At 37.8% G+C, this 26,337-nt stretch overlaps 1 protein-coding gene across 3 annotated transcripts in view; it reads left to right on the top strand.

Annotated features, from left to right (window-relative positions):
- Positions 1-26,337, top strand: part of LOC115213499 (delta-like protein D) — a 159,550-nt gene that overhangs the window by 129,438 nt on the left and 3,775 nt on the right. For all 3 annotated transcript variants that reach the window (XM_029782506.2, XM_036504198.1, XM_036504199.1), the window contains 6 exons: positions 9,571-9,831; positions 12,337-12,397; positions 15,023-15,153; positions 16,555-16,724; positions 17,162-17,378; positions 17,928-18,720. In XM_029782506.2, the coding sequence (XP_029638366.1) occupies positions 9,571-9,831; positions 12,337-12,397; positions 15,023-15,153; positions 16,555-16,724; positions 17,162-17,378; positions 17,928-18,720 (1,633 nt within the window). The remainder of the gene's footprint in view (positions 1-9,570; positions 9,832-12,336; positions 12,398-15,022; positions 15,154-16,554; positions 16,725-17,161; positions 17,379-17,927; positions 18,721-26,337) is intronic.

Below are 26,337 nucleotides of genomic sequence, written 5' to 3' on the forward strand. Positions count from 1 at the left end.
CTCTCTCTCTCTCCATCCTTTTTAAACTGTATGGCGTGATTTGAGGAAGATTTGGTTGCTATTTCTCAATGGTTGTGTGGCTGGATTCGATCTGTGTGTGGACATGTTGCATAATTTCTATTACAACACTCGGATTAATCAGTCGTTTTGATGGAATTTGGTTCACGGAAATTGTATCAGCCCCCCCACCCCCTTGTTATTCCTGGGTGAGAAACTTGTCGGGTTTGACGTGTACTTGGTCCCAGGATGGCTCGAACGAAGTCCGCTCGTTTGATGTCGGACCAGGTTCTTGGAGGGACAGTGACGGTTGCTAATCAGCAAAGTCGAACGGTCACTTAAGAGATTAGTCTTTGACCGCAGAATTCAAGCATCTAACCATTCGGTTAGATATTAATCCACTGTCCTTCCATTCCCTCTCCTCCACCAAAAATGTCTCGTCTCAGGTAAAAAGCCAGTAGAGCATCGGGGAAAATGCACTGTACTATTTCTTCCGGCTTTTTACGTTTTAAGTTCAAATCCCGCCGGGATCAATTTTGCTTTTTATTCCTTTAGAGTTGATAAAACAAAATATCGATGAAATATTGAATTGACCTGCACTTTCATTCAAAATTGTCTTGTATCTAATTCAGAAACCATTACTATTAATCTGAGGATAAGGGTTCGTAACTTTTCGACTCCATATGAAGCCTGTGGTTGTGCGTTTGTTGGAGTATCGTCACCCGCTAACCCGAACTGTGGACCTGCAAGAACAGATCTTGTTTTCACCTATCTTGTTTTGCCGACTTTTCTAAATGCAGTAGGTCTCCACTCTATCAAAATTAAAGTGTAACAACCTAGGAAAATGTTATTGTTTTGTCCCCAGATTAACTCTGATTTATATAGACGTGTTCAACTCCAAACAACCCAAGGGTGCTCTCCGTTTAAAAACGGAAGTTAGGCTTAGGTTTGACGGAGATTTTGGCTGTTGTTTATTTTGGGTTGAGCGACTGCTTTGAATCTGTGAGCCGTGTGTGTATGTATATATATATAGTGTGTGTGTATAACAACCTGTGACTCTCGTGAAAAGCTCTACAAGAAGTTTTCTTTCATAGCATACGAGTTTGAGTTTAATGCTTGGCCAGAGGAAGATGGAAGTAATTTAATGACCAGCTTTGTGCATTCTGGTTGTGCTGGGCATTGTTAATTCTGCAACGGTTTACTTGTTCCCTTGAGTGATAGCTCACAGACTCCCTCTTCTTTCACCTATTCTTCTCACTCCTTAAACTGTCATCCCCTTAAACTGAACCTACACATTTTTGGAAGGCACCACGCCAATAAGTTTACACACACACACGTGTGCGTATGTATGTGATTGTGTTGTTGTTCTTAACTGATGGATTCAAGGAGTTCATCTGGTTGCTTCGTGTTTCCCTGGTCAACCTGCTTCAAATAACCCAATCTCCCTTAAATCATGTCATCAAAAAGAAGGGCATATTTGTATAATGTATTCCTCCAGGCGTAAACAAGGATGGCCACGGCTAGAGCGCCTTTGATCATAGGTTTGCTCGATTAGAAGTTACTGGTTTATACACTTTCTTTCAATAAATACATGTCGTTTATATTTACCAAGGATTATCTCCTGGTTGCTCTCAAAGATAGAAATAAGTCACCTTAAATGAGAAGGAAAACTCAGTTGGGGTTTAATGTAAATCTAAGATAATACTGTCTGCCAAAACGAAAAGAAAAAACATTGTGGTCATGGTCGGAATGCTCTCACGCATAGAATCTGCTTGATCAGGGCTGACCTGGTACAAAAGCTAAACCTATATCTAAACTTCTACACACACCCAGTTTGTACATTTTATGATATAAAGTGCGTCAAGGCAGCAGCAGTTGTGCTAACTGGACTGTTACTTGTTCCTCCCTCCCTCCCTATTATTATTTTCTTGGTTCGTTGCATTATTTTCTTTACCTTTCTACCTCTCCCCATTACTTTTGCCCGCCACCAAATGATGACTAGTTGCGCCTCTTCTACCGTTTAGGACGACGACACGCGTGTAGAAGGGCGCCATTTACTTTTTTTTCTATGATCCAGTCACCAATTTTAATTTAGATTTTAATTTTTTTAAACTTTATCTCGTTTGTAAATCGTCTTCTCTCCGTTTAATCGCAGATTCCTTTTCAACTGTAACACCAGTTTTAAGAGATCAACTCTGATTGAGTAGACTTATGATCAGGGACGAGCCACCCCTGACCGTCTCGTCTGTGGGGTAAGGGTGTTGTGGGGAGTTTTAATGTTGTTTTTAATGTGGACGCCTAAACAACCTGCTGAGATTCCATAGTTGGCACCTTACAAATACTGTTCTATAATGCGCTATTTATTTCGCTGGTCAGACTGTGCCTAGGCTATTTTTCCTTCCTTCCTGGGTCACTTGTGTCAGTCCACTATCATAAGACAACCCTTGAGTAGTCTTAATTCTACTCGCTTTCTTCAACACTAAAGTTTGAAATGTCTCTAAACATGTTTAATGTGTGTGTGTGTGTGTACCCACGTATAACATTGATCAGATGCTCTGTTTGACCAGCCTCTCTTTGTGAATCTGGGACTATTTTATCTAATCTTTTTTTTCGGTCATTGTAGGAACTTGACTGCTATTTCTAGCGAGCCGAGTGATCGTGTTTTGTTTTTTTCTATCATTGATTCCTATTATTTGCTGGTCGCACATGAATGATTATGGTTAAACATCCCAACTGTGGTCGTCCTGTCTTTGGGGGTTTTGCAGTGCTACATTATTTTAATGGTTCCAATAAGATGTGGTTAGGCTGCTATTTCTACCAGATCAAGCTACTACGTGGAAATTCCCTTGTTGACTGGTTTATATGAACAAGGAAAACCTTTCATTGCCTTCAGTTTTGTCTTAAATGTCACCTTGCTCTACCAAGGCCATATTTCAATCAGGTTGCCATAGCTCTCCGCTGTTCTAAAGTCTTATGTGATAAATGTTTTAATTGCTTATCAATTATTGTCTCGGTTTCCATGGCAATCAGTCTCGAGATAATTAATTCTGCCTCTCTCTCTACCTACACTTTCATAATCAATGTGCTTCAATGCAAATCGATTTCCTCGATCAATCATTGCTGCTAAAATATTTATTCTGTAATTATTCAATAAGTTATCATTTCAGCTTTCAAATTCTCTTTTTACGAGACTCCCCCGTTCTCATAGGAATTAATGAAAAGGTTTTTTCCTATTTTATTCCCTTAACATTAAATTTTTGGAGGGTTGACTCTTCGTCTCGTCTTTAATCCTTTTTCGATTTGTCCCCTGCCATTCATTAACCAGTTGTAGACAGCTACAGGTTTGGTTAAGTCTGGAAATACTGGAATATTTCTGGGATTCGATATCGCTTTTGCGGTTCGTTTCCCCATCCTTCGTGTGCTGTCATTCATTATCTCGTAGCTTCAAGATTTTGATCGTGTGATTGTGATCTTAGGATGTCGTTGTTGAGTACGTGTGAGAGACCAGATATAGCTGGTCTGAACTTGAAACACTTGGGATCGATTATGGGCTGTTTAACCCTTTAGCATTTAAACCGGCCATATCCGGCCAAAAGGATTCTGCCTGTTTTATGTTCAGACTGGCCATATCTGTTCTCTCACACCAACCCTACAATATCATCTTAAAAATTAACAGCTACCTCATCAAAATCTCATAGCTACAAGATAATGCCTGATTAGTTCAAAACAATGTGGATGAAAAAGCATTAGTTTTGGCAGAATAATGTGAACACTAAAGGGTTAAATAAATGCTAGAGGGTTAAACTTGATATGTTCCAAGTCAAACCTGTCCTCCACAAACGTTTTCCAATTCCTCATCAATGTTCCCGATTGATGTCTAAAGTCAAAAAGCTGTTCAGGGTTGTGTTGTACTTTTCATAAAGATCATCAGATTTTCTACTGATTGAATCTGTGATTAATTATTACAGCTGAGCTCATTGAACTGTTTGTTTGTGAATCTGTTATAGTTGTCTGTGATACACACATGATCAAACTTGCTCCGATTGTGACCATCCCTTCTAGCAACAATAATAGACACTGACCTCTTTAGTATAGTTTCCTATTTAAATGTTGGACAGGAATTCCAAAGAAACAACCAGATTGGAAACCATCCCGGGTCTGGACTAGGGAAGCCCTGACTTGCTAGAAATAGCAGTCAAATCACATGTTGGATAACATTGCTCTGTTTTTATAGCCACACATACCTCTTAAACGGAAGGAATGGTCATGGCTGGAACGAGTTTCAATCATAGTTCTTCTTGACGGGGGAATGACCTGGGGTGAAACTTATTCCACAGATATCAGTTATGATCACTTGAAGCAGATCTCAAGTTTTTGTGATACTTGCCTTCTGTGTCCTTTGGGAATAGAATGACCGCCATCACAACCATCTAGTAAATGGCGCTTGGACATTGCACTGGCCAAGCTGGGGCAGCATTTTGATCCCTTATGCTTAAATGCTAAGTGACATGTAAACAGACCAACACAATTTGTCAGGTGGGTGACATGTGATAGGCTTCTACACAGTTTCTGTGTACCAAATTCACTCATAAGGCATTGATTAGTCTGGGGCCATATTGTAAGACACTTGCCCCAGGATGCTGCTCAATTGGATAGAACATATAATCATGTGGTTGCACCCAGCCATGCCCTCATCTATGAGATCGTGTTTCATTGCAATGTTTTTACATTCAGTGCAGGGAACCTAACTAGAATATTGTATTGGCAGAGGTTAAACTATTTAACAAACATTATTGTAATTCAGTGTGGGAAATAGCGCAGGATGTTCCAGTCTTATTGTGACCTCATCAGTTAGACTTCACTGTGCTTGTTGAAAGTGATGACAGTCAGTGTGTACAAGATTACATACACACTAGTTGTTGAAAACGATATTGTTTAGAGCAGTGATTCTCAATCATTTTTTTTTTTACAAGTGGACCCCACCCCCAGCGATTCGTTGTTTAAAAACTAATTTTATAGATACTTCTTTCAAAATTCCTCATTAGGGTTTCATTCGTTTCCTGCCACCATTTTTACACGACTTGTATTTCAATTCCCTGAAAGTCTTCTATCTTTGCCATCTCTTTTACAGCATGCTTAACATATTATATACACCCTGTCGATATCTTTAGTTATTCTAAAATCTTACATTCGTGGTTTCTACGGGTTTTTTTTTGTGTCGGTGACTGATAAAACCAAACCATAACCAGACGAGCGGGTGCTTAAGAGCAGACACCCCCTCCCCTCTGTATTCTATATTTAATAAGATTAAATACACAATTTTTCTTGTTTGTATAATTTTAGTAAAAATTTATGGGTACACACGACATCAGATAGTTTTGGGCCCCCTTTCTGCAATGGGCAGAAGGCTTGAAATTTTGGAAGACGAGGGTAGTCGGTTACATCGATCGACCCAAGTGCTCAACTGGTTATTTTTATTAATCCCGCAAAGATGAAAAACGAAATCCACCCTCGGCGGATTTTGAACTCAGAACGTAAAGATTGACGAAATACTACTGCTAAGCACTTTGCCTAGTGTGCCAACGCTTCTGATTGCTCACCAACTTACATTCGTCGGGATTGACTTTGCTTTTCATATTTTCGGGGTCGATAAAATAAGTACCAAATGAGCACTGGGAGGGGTCGATGTAACCGATTTACACCCACTCGCGATATTGCTGGCCTTGTGCCAAAATTTGAAACCATTGTTATGTGTGATGTATATAATAGCTGTATGCAAATGTGTGTGTATATTATATAGTGTTAAGCATTATTTTTTTTATTAAAAATGATATACCTGATTACATTTAGTGTCTACAAATATTCTTTATTCTATTAAACTTTTGTTTTTGTTTAATGATTTTCAGATAGTTCTAGGTCGAGCAGATAGGTAAAACAATAAAATAAAATGAAAAAGCAACAAAAAAAGCACTTAAACAAAAAAATAAAAACTTCTAAAACAGAAATAGTATATAACATAAAAACAAAATTTGTGTGAGTCGAGAGAAGCGACAGGTGGTTGGTTTGTGTGGCTTTCTGCTGGAGTAGCAGTAGTCAGCCTGCGAACTCTACCTCCTCCTGCTACCCCCGTGGCTTGTGCGGCGGCGGTGGTGCTGGTGGTGGTGGCGACGGTGCAACGAGAGAAACAGGTTGGGTATCACACGGCCCTCAACAACAGACCGATATTAAAACACAATGGAGCTTGTCCAACAGATAGCCCGGTGTGGCGGGGCTGGGGGGTGGGGGTGCCTTTGTATTTTGTTTCTCCTTCTTCCTTTCTCTCTCTTTATTATAAGTTTTGATAACTCGTTAGATAACGCTTACGATAAAGGGTAGGGTAGCGACAGGAATTGGGTACACTTGACTCCTTTTAAAGAAACCGTGCTTTAGTCTTAAAACCACTCCATGTGCTTGCGCCTAAAACGAGGATGACCTGTACTAGAAATAACAGCTAAACCACCTTTAATCGACACAACCCTGTGGCCTCAAGACCGTTTTATGTCCAAGACTACCTGTTGCATTATGCCGAGACTGAACTGAAGCTAAACAGCATCTCTTACTCCTGTACGGAGTTCTCTTGGGCTCTTAATATATACATCTGCTGTGTTTTTTGCAAACAAAGCGATCAACGCTTCCCCTCCCTCTGCCTGTTCGCTCTTCCTTTTTTTTTTTTAAGCTGCAGTAATCCCTGGACTTCTATTACACCTGCCGTTTATTTTCTTTTTATTTTAGATATTGTTTTGTTCTAGGTCAGTCCTGACTCAGCAAACCTATTAACCACCACGGTGTAACTAGGACCTCTTTTATCTAATGGATTTTTTTAAGGCAGTAAGATATGACTTGAATGAGATTTGGCTGTTATTTCTAGCAAGTCGGGCGATTGTGGAACGGGTGTTAGTACATTTAAGTACCAGTGGTGAACTTAAGGTACACTAGAAGCTGTTAGATGCATCTGAAGTGAGAAAATTAATAAATCCTAAAATTTACAAATACTTATTTAACTCTTTCGGCCGGGAATTTTTTCTCAAGTCAGTAATGGTGGGGGTTGTACGCATGCGAGCCTTTTGAGTTGTCATAGTGTCATACACTCCGATCATATGTCTGGCACTACGTACTTACCAGAAAAACTGGAGTGGTACTATACTGCATCACATAGGCTGTAAAATTTTTGACTGGTACAAATATGTACCCGCCATGCCGAAAGGGCTAAATGAAGATAAAAGCTATACAATTTTATTAAATTTCTGTTTTGATTTTTTTTCCCTTTTCTTTTGTCTCCCAGGGATTCATTTTAGATTTGAATGAAGATGTAACTGTCCTCTAGAAACAAGAAAGGGTCTCCTCTCCCTTAACGTAAAGAGTTGTTAGTTTTTGATTTTAATAAACAATATTGAAAGATTATCTCTGTACATTTTGAGTATTATTGACGATGGTGGTGCTATCTTAAAATAAGGCCCTCCCCAGAGACACAACAGATCTAGGGTCCAATACTGATCTTTGTATGCTGTGTTTGTGTAAGGGTTCCTAGTGCTTTACTGTTTTAGGTCCTTTAATGACCCTAGACGGTGATGTTTAACTTGGCAGTGTTTCTCAAACCAGCAGACATAAGTTCAGTTGTGGTTATATACTTCCTCACAGACCTAATGTATCTGGGACTACATCATTCAGTGTATTTCTATTTAGATGATAGGGTGGTATTTCTTCTGGACTTAGGGTTAGAAAGGTTCCTGTTATAAACATTTTTTTTTTTTTGCCACATTCTTCTATATAACTCTTTTCTAAGCTGGTAAGAAGTGACTTAAAGGACATTTGACTGTTATTTCTTGTAATGACTCCATACAGGAATCCTAAATGGGGTCACTACAAGGATTAAGCTCTAATAAACCCTCTTGTATATTATCCTTAAAATATTATAAAGTTCTACTTGTCTCAATGGTTGTTCACTAAAAATCCTATTTTCAATTAATTTCACTAATTATTCTATAATCAATTAACTTAATCTCTGGCTTTCACCGAAAAAAAACCCCACCAATGATCATATTTTTGCAGCACTTCCAGGAATGGTAGCAAAGAAACCATAACACACGGTTTTCCCATAAACTGGACATTTGGTTCAAATGCTTACAGCAGTAGACAATGCCAAAGGCACCAAAGAGTTAAACTGTCTTTTAATATACACAATGTGTTATAACTATTTCCAAAGCAGAAACAGTGTCACTGACTTGTTTGATATCTTAATTTCAGTTTCTGAATTAAGATATTAAATGTGTAAAAACATATTTGATATGCTGTGATTGAGAAGATACGGCAAGTAAAGTGGGATCGTTGGCTGTAGCCTATCCCAGTGTCGCATAACCAGCCCCTTAAAAAAGTACCTTTGAATTGTCGGGCGATGTACCATGCTTGAGTCAAGTAAAATCAATCAAAAATCAAATCACAATCAAATGGAAATTGTAGTTGTGGCTGATGCCAGTGCCGCCTGACTGGCTCTTGTGTTGGTGGCACGCAATAAGCACCATTCATGCGTGGGTCGTTGCCAGTGCTGCCTGACTGGCTCCCCATGTCGGTGGCACGTAAAAAGTACCCATTACACTCTCCAAGTGGTTGGTGTTAAGGGCATCCAGCTGTAGAAACATTGCCAGATCAGATTGGAGCCTGGTGAGGCCTCCTGACTTGCTAGTCCCCAGTGGCAGTCTGGTAAGTAGCTTGCTTACCAACCACATGGTTCTGGGTTCACTCCGACTGTGTGACACCTTGGACAAGTGTCTTCTATCGCCTTAGGCTGACCAAAGCCTTGTGAGTGGATTTGATAGATGGAAACTGAAAGAAGCCAGTCATATATATTTATTTATGTATGTGTTTGTGTGTCTGTCCCCACTCCATTGCTTGACAACCGATGTTGGTGTGTTTGCATTCCCGTAACTTAGCGGTTCGGCAAAAGAGCAATGAAGTACTAGGCTTATAAAGAAAATATTCTGGGGTCGATTTGTTCGACTAAAGGTGGTGCTCCAGCATGGCTGCCGTTAAATGACTGAAGCAAATAAGAGAATATGTGTCTGTCCCCCACTACCACTTGACAACCGATGTTGGTGTGTTAACATTCCTGTAACTTAGCGGTTTGGCAAAAGAGACCTATGAAATAAGTACAAGGCTTTAAAAAAAAAAAAAGCATTAGGTTTGATTCATTCGACTAAAAGTTTTTCAAAGCATTGCTCCAGCATGGCTACAGTCTAATGACTGACAAGTAAAAGATAGAAGATAATTAAGTTGATGTTTTGAACAGAAATTAACATGAAATTTTCATGAAAGGTTTTTAGATCACAGAACCGAAGGCAATCAGTTGGAATCAAAAAGGTTAAAACTTGGACATTTGAATTTTTGAAAAAATGAACATTTTCACTTTTTTTTTTGTCTGCAGATTCTCTCTCTCTCTCTCTTTCTCTTTCTCTCCCTCCCCACCACCTTTGTTCTGTGTTACACATGTTCTTTGTATGTTTTTTTTTTCCTTAAATATTTTTTTTATTTCTTTTCTAGGAAGACCCCTCCAGCAGCTGATTAGTAGTGTACCTATTTCAGAATCCCTTGATGTTAGTTCCAATTGGCGACCGTTCAGCTACGTTGAACAACCTTTTGAACTCAACTTCGCTTACCGTTTTATTTGCAATAAGTACTATTATGGGTTGCAGTGTAACAAGGTATGCCGGGCGCGGGACGATAAATTTGGACATTACAATTGTACCAAAGAGGGCCAGGCGAGATGTTTACCAGGATGGAAAGGAGTTTACTGTGACCAACGTAAGGACCACTTTGTTGTTATACCTTGAAAAATCAACCACTAAAAAACACTTTCCTCAAAATTCTTTTGATCAATCCTCCATTCAGGTTACCGAAAAAAATACTTCACTGACCACTGTCCTATAACCACAGAGGACAGTGGACCAAGTGAGGTACAATATCAGTATTTCTATGGACCTTAAGATTTTTAGATTTCTATTGTTACCCTAAGTCAGTGGTTCCCAAAGTGGGTAGTACCATCTCCCTTGGGGCGGTGGAAAAATCCATGGGGAGGAGGTTGAAGAAAAATGGGGTGACCAAAATGGGGCAATTGATGTAAAAAAAACAAAGGGTTAATTAGGTCGAGTTTTATTAGTGAAATACTGTTTTGAATTAGCTGCAGAAAATGGTCTGTGATGGCGGCGGGGGAGCACTAGGAATGTGACCTTAGAACCAAGGGGGGCAGCAGCCTGAAAAAGTTTGGGAAACACTGCCCTAAATGACCACTGATCCAACAGGTCTAAAATTAAAGGCATTCTTTAGTCTCCATCAACTCCAGTGGAATGAGAGCAAAGCTGACCTTGTCATGGGATGTGCAACCAATGTAGAGGCCTGGAACTAAATACCAGAAGGTATTGTTCAGTGTTCTGATTTTTCTGATCTGCATTGAAACTGGATTCTCTAATTGTGACCAGTTCCTTATTTTGGTGGGTAATCTAACAGTATATTATCTAAACACCTTCCTCCATTTTTAAGACATTTGTGTAACTTGAGAGAGATTTGGCTGCTATTTCTAACATAGCAAATTTATCAGTAATCTTGGCCCTACAGTTAAAACATGATTTTTCAAAAATCAAGAATTTCCTGTCCGAGATGCATCAAAAAAGTGAATTTTCTGGTGTTTTAAATGATTAAGCTGGACTCTTTCATGATGAGATTAGAATGAAAGAAAAGCTGAAAAAGAAATTTAAAAAAAAAACAAAAACATATAGGCGCAGGAGTGGCTGTGTGGTAAGTAGCTTGCTAACCAACCACATGGTTCCGGGTTCAGTCCCACTGCGTGGCATCTTGGGCAAGTGTCTTCTGCTATAGCCCCGGGCCGACCAATGCCTTGTGAGTGGATTTGGTAGACGGAAACTGAAAGAAGCCTGTCCTATATATGTATATATATGTATGTGTGTGTCTGTGTTTGTCCCCCTAGCATTGCTTGACAACCGATGCTGTGTGTTTACGTCCCCGTCACTTAGCGGTTCGGCAAAAGAGACCGATCGAATAAGTACTGGGCTTACAAAGAATAAGTCCCGGGGTCGATTTGCTCGACTAAAGGCGGTGCTCCGGCATGGCTGCAGTCAAATGACTGAAACAAGTAAAAGAGTAAAAGAGAGAGTAAAAAGAGTATAGGATTTGTGTGTCTTGTATTGAATATTATGCAATGTCTGTCTTGTGTCAGTTGGGAAATCATGATTAATGGAGTTATTTGCAACAGTTTCTTATTCTAAATTCTTTCAGTATTTTATTTCCTCTGCAATGATACCATCATTAATCTTGGTTTAACGTGACAACACCTACTTAACTAATTGTGCTGCCTTCCATTACTATCTTAATTGGGTTTTTTTGCAATTACTGCTGGTACCCGAGCAGGACCAGTTTGTTTTTGCTCCAAGGTCTTCAATTTAGTCTTATGTGCTACACCTTGGGCAAGTGACCTCCACCATATCCTCACATTAATCCATGATACATGAGTGAAATTTGGTCAGTGGAAACTCTGTAGAGAGCCCTTCTGATAGAGTAGACAAGGGCAGCCCTTGTCACACAAATTGTGCTGATTCCGCCTGAGATTGTCATTTACACTGCGGTAAACAGGTGGTTCCACTCGTTGAGTGTGTGTTTATACATTGGTATATTGAGGATTTTGGTCACTAGTTCCACCATTGCAATCCTTCACATACATTCCTACCCATTTGAGGATATTTTGTTAATGCTTCTGATTAGATTACTTAGACAATATGAATCAAGGTGTAAATAATTCTTTGTAACATCAGCTGGTTCTCTCTGCCCTCCTGGGAGTGGGGCTGGAGATTTCAGGAGACTCAACAAAAGAAGGAAAGTATATGTAAAATATATTTATATTGTAAGCAGACTTTTTATTCTATTCTTGTAGATTTAACCTTGTGTGTCTTAATTTCATTTGTGAAATTGGGTTTGGTTCTATTTTGAGACAAAATAATTTAGGAATTGTCTGAATCCACTGAGAGACCTATAAATCACAATCAACAACAGTCTGTTTTGATAAAATCAGAACTTAACTGTTTCATATTAAATGCCATTAGCTTTGTAGGGGTGAGATAAACCTTTTCAAGAAGTGAGGGACATAAAGGTTGAGATCCCTTGGGCTCCAGTATCTATATGTCAGGGTTATAAAATTTGGTGTTGGTTAAACCAGACTTGTTTTCTTTTGGGGTTTTTCTTTTAATATCATTTTCTAGAAATAAGTTTAATGTTAAAATTTTCTTTAAATTTTTTTAGCAATATGTCTGGCTGGTTGCCATCTACAGCAAGGTTTCTGTGACCAACCTAATAAATGCAAGTAAGTTATAAATATTTATCTCCAACAAATGCTTTTTTTTTTCTCCTTTGTGTAGGATGACTTTCAACAAAATTAATTTGCTCTTGTTTAACTCAAGTCATCCTAAATCAAGTAGAATGGTGATGTCTTTAGGCATATTTGTCTTTTTTGGAGATAGTGTGACTGCTATTTCTTGTAGGTTCTCTTATTGACCTGTGTCAGATCATGGCATATAGCTCTTGTCATTTTGGTGACTTCCATATATGTATATATATATATATATATACACACACACATACACACACACATTGCGAGAGAAACATTAATCTTTGATCCCAGAACTTAATGTCAGTTCTTTCTATCTAGACATTATTTTATGGCCTTTCCTAGCCTCAGCCCTTTAAGTTACATCTTAATACATACATGAAGGGATACAATGAACCATACACAAGGAATAGTTTTTGTGTGTGTGTATAAAGCAATCTATTCATGTATGAAGTGGTTTGTAAGGAAAGCAACATTATTAAATGATTAGATTTTTATCTCTTTATTTTTTTTTTTCCACAAGTAAATTTATATTTTCAAAAGTTTGAAAAATTAGTTTTGTTTTGAATCATTGTTTTGCTGTGATTTGAAGGTGCTGAATATTTTCTCCCCAATATTTTCCATTCTTAAGTTCCGCTGACCAAGGTGAAATGGCATTAATTAATCATGATATACCGAATGCTTTGTTTTTAGTTATCTTTAGATTTTGATTTCAAGTTCAGCCCACAGCAACTGGAACCAATAAAATGAAAAACTTACTGCACTTTCCAATGGTTTCCAACAATTACATTTTAATTAGTTTACTGGATTTTAATTTCTGAAAGACCGGAGCCTGGTGCAGCCTTCTGGCTTCCCAGATCCCCGGTCGAACTGTCCAACCCATGCTAGCATGGAGAACGGACGTTAAACGATGATGATGATGATGATCTAATTAACTGCGAGGTAGTTGTGGCTGTTGCCAGTGACACGTAAAAAGCACGCACTACACTCTGAGTGGTTAGTGTTAAGAAGGGCATCCAGCTGTAGAAACACTGCCAGATCAGACTGGGAGCCTGGTGCAGCCTACAGGCTTGCCAGTTCCCAGTCGAACCGTCCAACCCATGCCAGCATGGAAAACAGACGTTAAACAATGATGATGCTGCAATACTGTTCAAATTCTGAATTTTTTAAATATTTTCTTTGATTAAATCATTAGGTTGTCATAATTTGTAACAATTGACAAAATGATTTTGCAGTATTTAGATAAATTAGTTGCGAGTTCAAATACCCTCCAGGGTAGATGTTGCCTTTCATTTTGCCAGGGGTTGATCTTATCAGTTGTTACGATCCTCTATCATTGATGCTTTTTATTATGGAAGAAATAAAAACTTTTGCTGGACCTATAATTTAAGGCCATTATTTTCTTCACTTTATCTTTTTTAGGCATAGATCACCCATATACTCTTTGTTCAATGTGACCATCTTTAGTGATTTGAGAAAGATTTGGCTACTGTTTCTAGCAAGTCAATTGAGGCTCTCTTGATTTGTGATTGACTATGCAATTATTAGGATTTTAATTGCTATGTTTTTAGGTTATTATTTTAAAAGTGTATATTATACAGATGTGGAGATTTTACAAAAAAAAGAAATTACAAATCATAAGTCTCACTTGAGAATAAATATACCATCAGATTATTTCTGTTAGAACAAAACTTTCTAGTACTTAATCACTATTTCAAAACACAGAACTTTGGTTTAACAGATTAAAATTATCCACAGTAACTCAATGCAAATTTAGCATTCACAGCTTTTGGTGCTTTTTCTCATGGCTGGATGCATTTTTATGGAAGACTGGAAACGAGAAACACCACTTGTGTGACAGAGACACTCACCTATTTGTAACTATCACGTGATGCCCAGAAAAGGAGTCATCAACATGAGCAAGCTCCTTTGTATATATATACACACACACACACACACACATGTATATGTATATTTATATATGTGTGAGTAAGCACCATCTGAACGGGGTCGATGCTAGGTCCACCTGAGTGGCTCTTGTGCCGGTGGCATGTTAAAGGCATCATCCAAACGTAATCGATTCCAGACCTGCCTGACTGGCTCCTGTGCCATTGGTAGATTTAACATGTTTGTATGTAGTTGACTGACCATAGAAAGAAGTTTGATTCTTGTAGTAGCCATTGAATTTGTAAAATGCATTCTGTTTTACATTATTTACATTTGACGGATATTTGTCCTCATATTGTTTGTTGCTAACACAATGTTTCGGCTGATATACCCTCCAGCCTTCATCAGGTGTCTTGGAGAAATTTGGAACCTGGGTTCTCATTCCTAAGGTAGTTTCCGACATCTAGAAAACTCTGAAGAACATTGAAAAATACCTTAGGAATGAGAACCCAGGTTTGAAATTTCCCCAAGACACCTGATGCCGGCTGGAGGGTATATCAGCAGAAACGTTGTGTAAACAAAAAACAAGATGAGGACAAATATCTGTCAAATGTAAATAATTTCTCATCTCTTAAATATAGAATTGTGTTTCATGTTTGTATACATGAGGGTTTTCCTTTTTTTTAATTTTGATCAACTGTGTTTCAATTGCAGGTGTCGAGCAGGTTGGACTGGGAAGTACTGTAATGAGTGTGCTGTGCACCCGAATTGCCACAAAGGCACTTGTCAAGCACCTTGGGACTGTAATTGCGAAGAAGGTTGGGGTGGGCTATTTTGCAATGAAGGTAAGTTTTAGTTTGTCTTTTTGATTTAAGAGAAACTAAAGATTTTCTTTGTTTAGCTTCAAACCAAAGCAAATGAAGTAGGCTTTAAGGAATAGCACTTGTGATGGTCCTGTCTTTCATTCGATCTGGGTACTTAAGATTAAGTTTCACTCTTATCCTTTTTATGAGTATGATTTAAAATTTGGCTGCTATATCTAGCTGGTTGAACAACAATATTCTCTTATGCTTTTGTTTGTCATTTGACTGTGGCCATGCTGGATCACTGCCTTTTGTCGAACAAATTGACCCCAGGACTTTTCTTTGTAAGCCCAGTGCTTATTCTATTGCTTTTTTGCGGAACTGCTAAGTTATGGAGACGTAAACACGCCAACATCGGTTGTCAAGCAATGATGGGAGGACAGACACAAACATACTCTCTCACACACACACACACACGACAAGCTTCTTTCAGTTTCCGTCTACAAGGCTTTGGTTGGCCCAAGGCTATAGAAGACACTTGCTGAAGGTGCCACACAATGGGACTGAACCCGGAACCATGTGGTTGGTAAGCAAGCTACTTACCACACAGCCACTCCCAAGTAGACTTGTTCAGTTCTAGGCTCTGTGAAGACATTAACAGGGGTTTATAGTTTCACAGAATTTGAATTTATTTCCATATTTTCCAGAACAAGAAATTTAGCCAACTTAATGTCCGATTCTCCATTCTGATATCGGAAAATTTTATTTCTGATGGATATTTTGGTGTCTGTGTTAGTCATTTATTTTGAGGGTTGAAATTAAAACAAAATATAAAATAATTTTAAAAGGTAACCCAGGTTTGGGTGAAAGCGCTTCAATTTATTGTAGTTTGGTTAAATAAAAAAATTACTAGATTGAACAATACCTTTCTATAAGAGATGAGGAATTATGGACATTTACATTATTTACATTTGATGGATGTTTGTCCTCATCTTGTTTGTTGTTAACACAATATTTCGGCTGATATACCTTCCAGCATTCATCAGGTGTCTTGGGGAAATTTCGAACCTGAGTTCCCATTCCTGAGGTATTTTTCGATGTTATTATTATTACGGTCACTGCCTGGAATTGAACTCGGAATCTTGGAGTTAGTAGCCCGTGCTCTTAACCACTATGCCATATGGCCGTGTTCGATTCCAGGCAGTGACCTGAATAATAATAATAATAATAATAATGACATCAAAAAAATAGTTTAGGAATGAGAACCCAGGTTCGAAATTTCCCCCAAGACACCTGATGAAAGCTGGAGGGTATATCAGCCGAAACGTTGTGTTAACAACAAACAAGATGAGGACAAATATCCGTCAAATGTAAATAATGTAGATTGAACAAGTTCTAGATTTTTAAATTGTATTTATTTTGGTTTTTGCTTTCTCTGTTTAGATCTCAACTATTGCACCCATCACAGTCCTTGCAAGAACCAAGGGACCTGCACTAACACAGGGCAAGGGAGCTATACGTGTAATTGTCCGGAGGGCTTCAATGGCACCAACTGTGAAATTAAAGTTGACGATTGTCGATACCAATCCTGTTTAAATTCTGGAACATGTGAGGTTAGTAAGTTTCTTTACTCAAATCAGTATCTGTAAAAAAAGGATGAAATATTTTTTTTTTTAAACTATAGAGATGGAAAGTGATTGTAAGATATTTATCTACCTTGTTTTGATCAGTTTGTTCTCAAATCCTCATCTTTTTCCTACAATTGTACATAATACCAGGCTGAGTTTGAACTAGGAACCTTTATATGTAAAGCAAGTATACTAACAGTCTTATCCACTAGGCCACCATTTTACATGTATGCTATTACACTGTTTAGGTAAAGTTTTCTATTACTAATGTAGCTTGGGACTATGTATATGATACCTGGTGGTGACTAAAGAATAAACAAGACAAACATTTAATGTAGAGTATGTGTGTGCTTTTTTTATGAAATACCAGTGAAGTTAGAAAAATCATGATTTGCATAACAATGACATTTTTGCTTTTCCAGCAAACTGGTGCAGAGTTCCGATGCCAATGTCAAGATGGTTATGGCGGGAAGCACTGTGAGATAAAAGCCAATAATTGTTCTGGTCATCCCTGTCAGAATGGTGGCAGGTGTGAGAATTTTGATGATGGGTATCTATGTGAATGCCAACCTGGGTATACTGGACACAACTGTGAAATTGAAATAATTGAGTGTGCTTCAAATCCATGTCAAAATAAAGGTAAAAAAATTTTCTGGTCTGATTCTTTGATTTCTTTCCTGGCTGCAAGCAAATCTTCATCATTTGTACTAAAGGTGTCATTTGTTTGTATTTCACAGCTGAAGCATGTCCAAGTTGCTTTACTGATTGTGAGCTTATTGTCTCTATACTTACCTACAAGGTCATTTGTTTGTAGTCCTCTGTGAAAGCATGTCTGTCCATTGTTTAAATAGACTGGAGGAATTATCCTGTTCGGAAACAGGCAAAGGAATACAACAGGCCATAGAAAATTCCTCAATGGTCTCATCTTCCCCAGTGTCAATGATGTGGATTTGGTGTGGTGCTATAAGAAGAAAATTGAATTATTTACATAAGTTTACTAGAAATGTCCACAAATAGAAAACCATCATTCTAAGATCAAGTAATTAGTAATTCATGTTACAAATTTGTGTGTAGAGCTGTGATTGCGTTAGTGTATGAAGTTGGGTGTATGATTCAACTATTTTTAAAAACCGTTTTCTTTTGACTATTTAAATTGGTTTATGAATATTTTTTGTCTTTCATTTTCAGGTCGTTGTGTTGATCATGTGAATGGGTTTCATTGTGTCTGTGAACCAGGCTACAGTGGTAAAATTTGTGAAGTGGACGAAGACAACTGTTTAAAGCAACCCTGCCTGAATGGAGGCACCTGTGAGGACAAGGTCAATGATTTTGAATGCCACTGTAAACCAGGATATGTTGGCTTCATTTGTGCACTTCAACTCAATCATTGCCTTATTCAGCCTTGCAAAAACGGAGGTACATGCACTAATTTGAATAACGATTTTCGCTGTGATTGTCCGTCGGGATTTACAGGGAAGGATTGTACCATGAATATTAAGTGTGCCAGCAATCCATGTAAGAATGGTAGCACCTGCAATGATCTGGGATCAAGTTACTCATGTATTTGTCAAACAGGTTTTTCTGGCCTTCACTGTGATCGCCAGGAAAGCACAAGCATGTCTGTATTAGAACTTGGTTTGAGCATTTGTCTTGGAGCTGGTTTACCTCTTATTGTGATTATCATTGTTGTTATTATAATGCTATTACGGCACCAGCGCCACCATTTTCGAGAAAACATGCAGAAGGAAACTGAACAAAATCGCATCAATAGTAAATGCATGGAAACTGATATTTTCATGACAAATCCTTCAGCAAGTTCATCTGATAAATTTACCAAAGAACTGGAATGTTCTAATAGATTTAATTCGGAACTGTTTTACCATGAAAAATCTACTAACATTCTAAGACAGAATGTTACAGGTGAACCATATCACAAACCTTATAATAAAAAGATGTTGACACCAATACCAAATAGTGTAGGGTGAGTACTTGATTTTTGGTTCCTTATGCACGCACACACACACACACACACACACATTATTTGGATATTCTGTTTGAGGATTTCATTTCTTGGTCTCTTGTAACTGTTTGCCATTCTTGTGTGTCACCTGCATCCAAAGCCACTTGACAAACATCTGTAATCCTTGTCCCCTTCCCCACTCTCAGCTTTTGCATTCTATCCAATCCTTCCTCCCCGCTACATTCACTATCTTAAATTTGCTCCACCCGTATTGCATTTTTTCCTGCCTATGTTGATTTAGGGTTGATATTTTAGTTGGTATATATTTGTCCACATCACTCAGTAAGGAGCGTAAGACCGGTTTCCTTGATTCTCTGGCATATATATCTCCCCCACTCTGGACAGAATGCCTGTCTATCACAGGATTACTCCTTTTTGCCAGCTGAGTGGACTGGGGCAATGTGAAATGAAGTGTTTTGCTCAAGAACAATGCACCTGCCTTTGATGGCCAAAACAGGTTATCAGGACAACGCCACCATCTTCCTTTCTCATCCCCTTTCTCTTAACCTATCACCCTTGTTTTATAGGTATCACTGACTGTAGACCTCCAGACCCAAATCTGGAGGTTTCTTATGGAAGCTACACCAGTGTTGCTCCTGTTGCATTTTACTCTGCTGGTCTGCTGCTTTTTCAAGCTTCCCTTAGATGTATAGAACCCCTTAGGCCCTTAGACCACAGGACTGGATCATGGATGGCATGAGGGCCTGTTCACACATTGGTAGGTCTGTGTGACACGTCTAGGAACCAACCTTTTCAGTTTCTGTAGGTCTTTGCCACAATAGACCTAGGTGTAATGGTGATCAAGGGACAGCTCTATAGTCCCCCAAATTCACAAACTTTCAAGTTGGATCTTAGCCATCAGATGCAGTTGAATGTGTTCCCCAGGGAAAATTAAACTATGTAAGGATGATGTGGGCCTTGATGGATATTTAGTATTTGTCAGAGGAGTTGAGTTTTTTTATAAACCTTATTCTGACTTCCCTGTTATTAACCCCAAATCATTCAAGTAACCCTGTAATCAAAAACCTTTCAGCTTTGATCATAATCATCTTGTAGGGTAACACGACAGTATCTATTTTCTTTCCCCTTTTTTTTTCTTACAAAAAAAAATATAGAATATAGTTTGGCTGCTATTTCCAGTGGCCCAAGTGACTAAAGATTCCTTTTCTTCAATGAGAGACCTTATAATCTGATTTATGGTCTCAAAGGACTTGGTCTAAGGATTTTATTTTAATCTGGCCTTTCTCACTTCCAACCTCGATAATAAACTCTGCACCTCACTACACACATTCCACTGCAATTATCTGTAAACATAATCATTTCTTCTCACACACACACACAACATTATTAGAGCAAGTATGAAAAGTATTTCACTATTGACGAGCAACATATGCTTTTGTAATACAATAAGGAAAGCAAAGGAGGGGAGGGGAAAAGACAATGTTTTCAATGAGTTTCTTCAACAGGCTAACTACACATTGTTTGGATTTAACACTTTGGCTTACATCACACACACACTAAAGTGGCTTCATCAGTAAAGAAATTTCTTTGAAGTATCTAGTCTCAAGTCAACCCTGATGGGGTGTTCCAATGATCATAAGCTTCTTAACTTGATTGTCCTGTCTTTTTAGTGGTTTTAATCGACTGTTATTTGTCAATCCTTATTTTTTGAATAGTGGGGGTCTGCTTTTATGTAGATTAGATTTCCGTTTGCAGTTGAGCTGGTTTTGTTGGTAGGGAAACGTCCCCTTTTTTTTAAAATTGAAAGTCGAAACACACATTATCTGAATTTGTGAGATCCTTGGGAGAAGGTCAGCATCTGATGGACATGATGAATAGTAAGAAGGTTGCAGTTCTGACTAGAAATGGAGGGAGGGAAGGTTTTGTGAAAGGTGTGTGGCACAGTCAGGAGGAGTTGGGGAGAAAAGTGCTGCTATTTCATATTTACAAAGTATGACTGTGTGGTGGGGGTAATGGGGAAACAGGTGAACCTGTCATATCTTCCAATCAGCTTTGTGAATACAAGTCTTTGATATTGGTGAAGTAGCAAGAACAATTCTGTGCCAGTTTCCATTGAAATCGGGGGAGGTTTTTTTTTTTTTTTTTTTATATCTGGTATGCCTTGATTTTTGTACATGTGCACAGAAATCTTTACCCAGAAATATATAACTTTCCAATCGCACCTTTAACACACCTGTAACAAATCGTTTCTTTCAAATTGGTATCAGGGAATGATACAGATCACAAATCAGATATTACCGAACATTACGTCACACCCCAATGCTTCCATGCATGCACAAGAACCTGAATGACTTTGGAAATTTTGATTCAGGCATTTAAATCGGTGATTCCCAATGAAATACTTTTGTCTTGTAGTTACTTGGTGGGTGGGGTGTCTATTGTATAATAGTTGTTTCTGGAACCTAATTGGAATATAGGGACCATCTTACCTGTTAAGTTATGAAGTCAGTAATTAGCAGATACTTTGAATCTAAGATACTTTTAACTTTGGGAATTAGAAAATCCTTCCCCCCCCCAAAAAAAAAGGATTTACTTATCCCCTATGTTTGAAATTTTAACCCCTGATCTTACATCCATCTAAGGAAGACAAATCAAGGAGGAAGCCACAGTGAAGTAAGTCAACTTGCTAGAAATAGGAAGCAACTCTGGAAAAAATGATTTGATGGTCATAACTGGAACGATTTTGAAAATAGGACTTCTTGATGGGAATTGACTGAAAAATAGATTCCAGTCTTCTGTTAAAAATACATTTGGTCGTGGTAGTGGGAGGAGGATAAAAATAGAAAATCTAAAACCTGACAGTGACTTTCGCGCGTGCAAAGATATTTATACACATGTACACAACCACCTCCACAACTACCTTCCAATGTAACAACAGGTCACCTGGATGTTTTTCAGTGATATTTTCTCTTAGTTTCACTTTTGATTCTATATTTCCTTGACAATAACAACTTGAAAAAGCAAACTTTTCGATATTAAAATCCCAAGTAAATTCTGAATTTGAAATGGGTTTGAATCCCCAAGAAATCTTTTCGGAGCGTCTACAGACTTAATTTTAGACATGATAGAAATTTAATTCAGCCTTAGTCGAAAGACACCTGTTTTTATGTCCTGTTATTATTATGTATTTGTGTAACATTGTCCTTTTTCCCGTCCTTGTTTTTGTTTACATTCGCTTACATTCTTCCAAAGAATCTAATGCTCTTAGCTTAGTTTTTCCTTGGGGCTGGCCAGATAGGAGCAATCTCGAGTATAATCAACCGAAATTGCAATGGTAGAAATGTGTGGTCTGGGAGAAATCTTAATTTCTGTCAGATGCAAGGAGATTGTGCTAGAAGCTTTAATTGTCTTGGAAGTGGGATTCTTGACATCAAACAGAACGTGTCAACCAGGACAAAAATAAGCTTTTTGAATTCTGACCGTGATTGGCCAAACCAAAATGGTCAGCTACCAACACACACACAAACACAGATATTCTTAATCAGTTTTAATCCCACGTATGAAAAAGAGGAAAGCCTCTCTATCGGAATATTGTCAGAATAACCTGAAAGGGATTTGATTGCTTATCCTCTCCATAGATTGGAATATATGGTTGTTGGTTGTGAAAATCAGTCATATCGTGTATCTGAAACAACATATTTCAAAGCTCCGCTTTGCTCCTCTCGCCAGAGACTTTTGATTCATTTTAGGAGTCGTGTATGTTTGTAAGTAAATAACACTTCTTACAGGTTTCTTGTAGTGACCAAAAGCATTTCAACCATCAACCATTCCGCTGTTTTCTACGTTGAAAACACTAATATGGTGAGGGCTGAAGTTAGACTACATTACCTAATGCTTTCCTAGAAAATGGTAAATGATGACTCGAAGGAAATTTGGCTACTGTTTCTAGTGTGTCTAGTGCTAATGTTAGAGGATCTCTCATTGACTCGACTCTTAAGAAACTAGTGATTTGGAAATTGTCAGTGTGTGTCTAATAATCCAGGCTAATCTAACACAGAACATTTTGCTCTTCCATATTCACTCCATCTCCCAGCAAATAAGTTAATCTTGAGTGAGTGTGTGTGTGCATGTGTGAAACTGACATTTTAAAGGACAGTTTTTTTTTATTTGATCAGAACTTCTTTGCAACTTTTTGACGAGTCCCCTCACGCCACTTGTGGTTTTATGATATAAAAATCTTATTTTTAAAATGTTCATATTTGTAATTAAAAGCCTTAAATTTTACATAAAGAACCTTCGAAAACTTTTCCAAAATCAAGATCCTTTATCTCAGCTTTCTATTTTTGGTAGTAATATAATCGCACCCCACTCAAGGGGTCTTGAAATGGATAGTTATGATTTCCATGATCAGCATTTTACCAGGTGTTTTTTCCATTTTCTTGCAATGTAAAAATCTCTTCGTTATCTTTCTAATGGCCTGCTGCTGTAAATTATGTAACAGGAAGTTAAGAGATGCTTGAGTAAGCTGCTAATTTTCCTCACCCTCCTAACAAATTTGATCGTGACGAAATAAAACTTTTCTGTGTAATTAGACCTAATTAGATTTTCTCTCATATGTTACTGCTTGCTACACAGTCTTTCCATCCAAACCTCTCTCTTTCATCATGTAACGTCTGTTTGCCATGCTAGCATGGGTTGGTATATATGTGTAAATACATATCCGGCTGTTTGCCACCACCCCTTCTCTCTCTCTCTCTCCTCGTGTTCTCTACAACTCTCACAAGCACTGCTAATATAGTTTATGTTCACACCACAAACCAAAATACACATGCATTGGCACCACATACCATGTCAGATTCCTCCTGTGCTTCCATTTGCATCTTAAAGCCATTGATTAAAATGGTAAACTCCCTTCCTAGTTCAGTGCAACTACTTGGAATTCCTCAAACTGACTTCAAATGGACCAGTACCTAACATTGTCAGGGTAGAAATTTTTGATTCCAATTGTTTTTATAACTAATAAGAATTCTTACCTTTTTTTTAATTTCAATTTTGTCACAAAGATTTTATGAGAGGAATAAGTTAAGATAAATTCCACACGTTTGCTTTTTAATATATTTAGTCTTCAGTGTATTTCATTACTATAGGGTCCTGATGGCCCTTTAATTCAGAGTTCAAGTCATTCAGTTTGTGTGTGCATACATGCTTTTTTTCATAGTGGATGTTGCTTATTGTTATCACCTTCAAGCAGGGCCTTTTCAATAAGCAACAGTTTATTAACATTAAGCACATAGTTTGGGACCTGATTTTAGTAACTCGTCAGCATTATGTGGTTGTGATAAAATAAATTTTCTGATGAAGGTTACAGGGTTATTGTTAGATATACCGAGTGTGGTTTTGATTCCATTGCACAGTGTCATGGGAAGTTTTCTCTTACTGGATGACCCCAGGGAAAAGCATGGGAGCCTGTCTTGTGTGTGGCAGGGGAATTTTCATGACAATTGATAAACTCCTGCTTTCAAACACATTCTGTTGTGATATTTGTTCCTCCCTAGTTGCAAACTCTCCCTTTTACGATCCTAAATGAACTTGTACTTGAAATGCAATTCAAAAAATTCTGAAACCTGGGCTGGCGTGCAAATATTCTGGAACCTCAGAACTGGTAAATAAATATTAGTTGCTAGTGTAGTGTCTGGATGACAATAGTGTTGGAGATAATCAATTTTAAAGAGGACAAAAAATTAATATCATAACTTGGTTATATTATTGATCTCTGATGTAACCAACTGATGTCATTTTTTTAGAAAAGTCATCAATAAATCCTCTTTACCATCAGTGATATTCATGTTACTGCTACCACCTCTCCTATAACGATTAAATTTTTTTTTAAATGTCCTAAGCTGACCAAACGAATTTGAACAAAGGCATTTCCCTACTGCCACTCTCTCTCTCTACCCTTAATTATTCCATGGCCATAATTGTTCACGTGGAAGTTGGTCTTCTGCATTTTATTTTCATTAGAAATAACTTTTAATGTTACTATGGTAACCAAGAAAATTTAAATTTCAGTCTGGAAATAAGTTTTACAAAGTTTCCTATTCAAAGTACCTTACAACACCTGTTCATACCTGAGGGCCCTACAAACACACACACACACAGACATGCATGCACATGCACACACTCACACATGCCCACACGCATGCCCATGTGTGCGCGCACACACACACACACAAAGTTGTCAGTCCTGATTGAGTAGACTTATGATCAAAGTTATTCCAGCTGTGACCATCTTGTTTTTTTCTCAGGACTTAGTGTTATCTAGGACTTACATTATCTAACATGTCCTTCTGGGGGTGTTTTTCTTTTTTTGTTTTTTGTAAGAAAGTAAGGTTGTGATTTGAGGAATATTTTGTTGCTGTTTATAATAAGGTCAGTTATCTATGAAAAGCCCTTACTTCCATGTGAGGTGGGATTTGAGAAATCTGTTCATAATATTTGTACCATTTAATGCTTAAAGCTTAAGTGTTTATTTTTAATTACGACATTGCTTGTATTCAGTGCCATAGTTATGAAACTACCAATAACCTATTTTATATTACTGTGTAACAAATATAGGTTATTTTGGTTACAGGAATTTAAATGACACCCACAAGCTTATCTACTCTCCATCTAATTAGACTTTATTGATTAGTAATATTACTTTTTAAAATATTTTTTATTACTAACAAGCTGGGCTTCCCTACTAGTTGCCCTACTTTAAAATCTCCACCGCTAAAATGCAAAAGGTAAGCAGTTGATTAATTCGTTTTATGCAATCCTTTCAGCAGATTTGTACAACTTCTTTTGATAGTGGTGAAGAATAGACTCGCTGTTTAAACCTTTTAACGTGTATCGTGTTCTACTCCAGCTAAATATGAATGAAATTTAATATGTGAGGTTTTCTACTCTATCCAGAGGTTCCATGAAAGTTTAGTAGAGGAAACTACTATGTTCTTGTTGTTATTCAATCATTCTTTTAGCAGCATTTCTTCCACTCATAGCTTGTGGCACTCTTACAAGGAAAAAAAAAAAAAAATGAAAAACTTTTTCTATTTTAATTCTTGAAAAAGAAATCTATTTTTATCGTCTTGCTGATTCGTTTACCATTCCACACGTAGTAAATACTTTGATAACATTTTACTGTCAGTTTATTACACATTCTCAGTTCTGTGAGTGAAATACCAAATATATATCATGAGATGAGTAAATTTAATAAAATTCCTTAATGTGTCTTGCCTCATATCTATGATTACTCCAGCTTCACAGGTGATTGCCATCTCACTGTGATTCCTTGTTGTCAATGTCATTTCTGACTTTCAATATATGACCTCCCAGATGACTATTCGGCCCCATTTGCAGAGCTCCATGGTTTGAGGTATATGTGACTGGCGAGATGTAACTTGTGACTGGTTAGGTCTGCACGTCACCCTAAAGAGACCTCTGGACATCATTGGCCCCTATTCCTATATCTACTCTAACACAGTTGTAGCACCTGTTATGTGTCTGTGTGTGTGTTTATCCCCTTACCATTGCTTGACTACCAATGTTGGTGTGTCTACGTCTCTATAACTTAGCGGC

This window comes from Octopus sinensis, linkage group LG6 (assembly GCF_006345805.1).
Source record: "Octopus sinensis linkage group LG6, ASM634580v1, whole genome shotgun sequence".
NCBI classification, from domain to species: domain Eukaryota; kingdom Metazoa; phylum Mollusca; class Cephalopoda; order Octopoda; family Octopodidae; genus Octopus; species Octopus sinensis.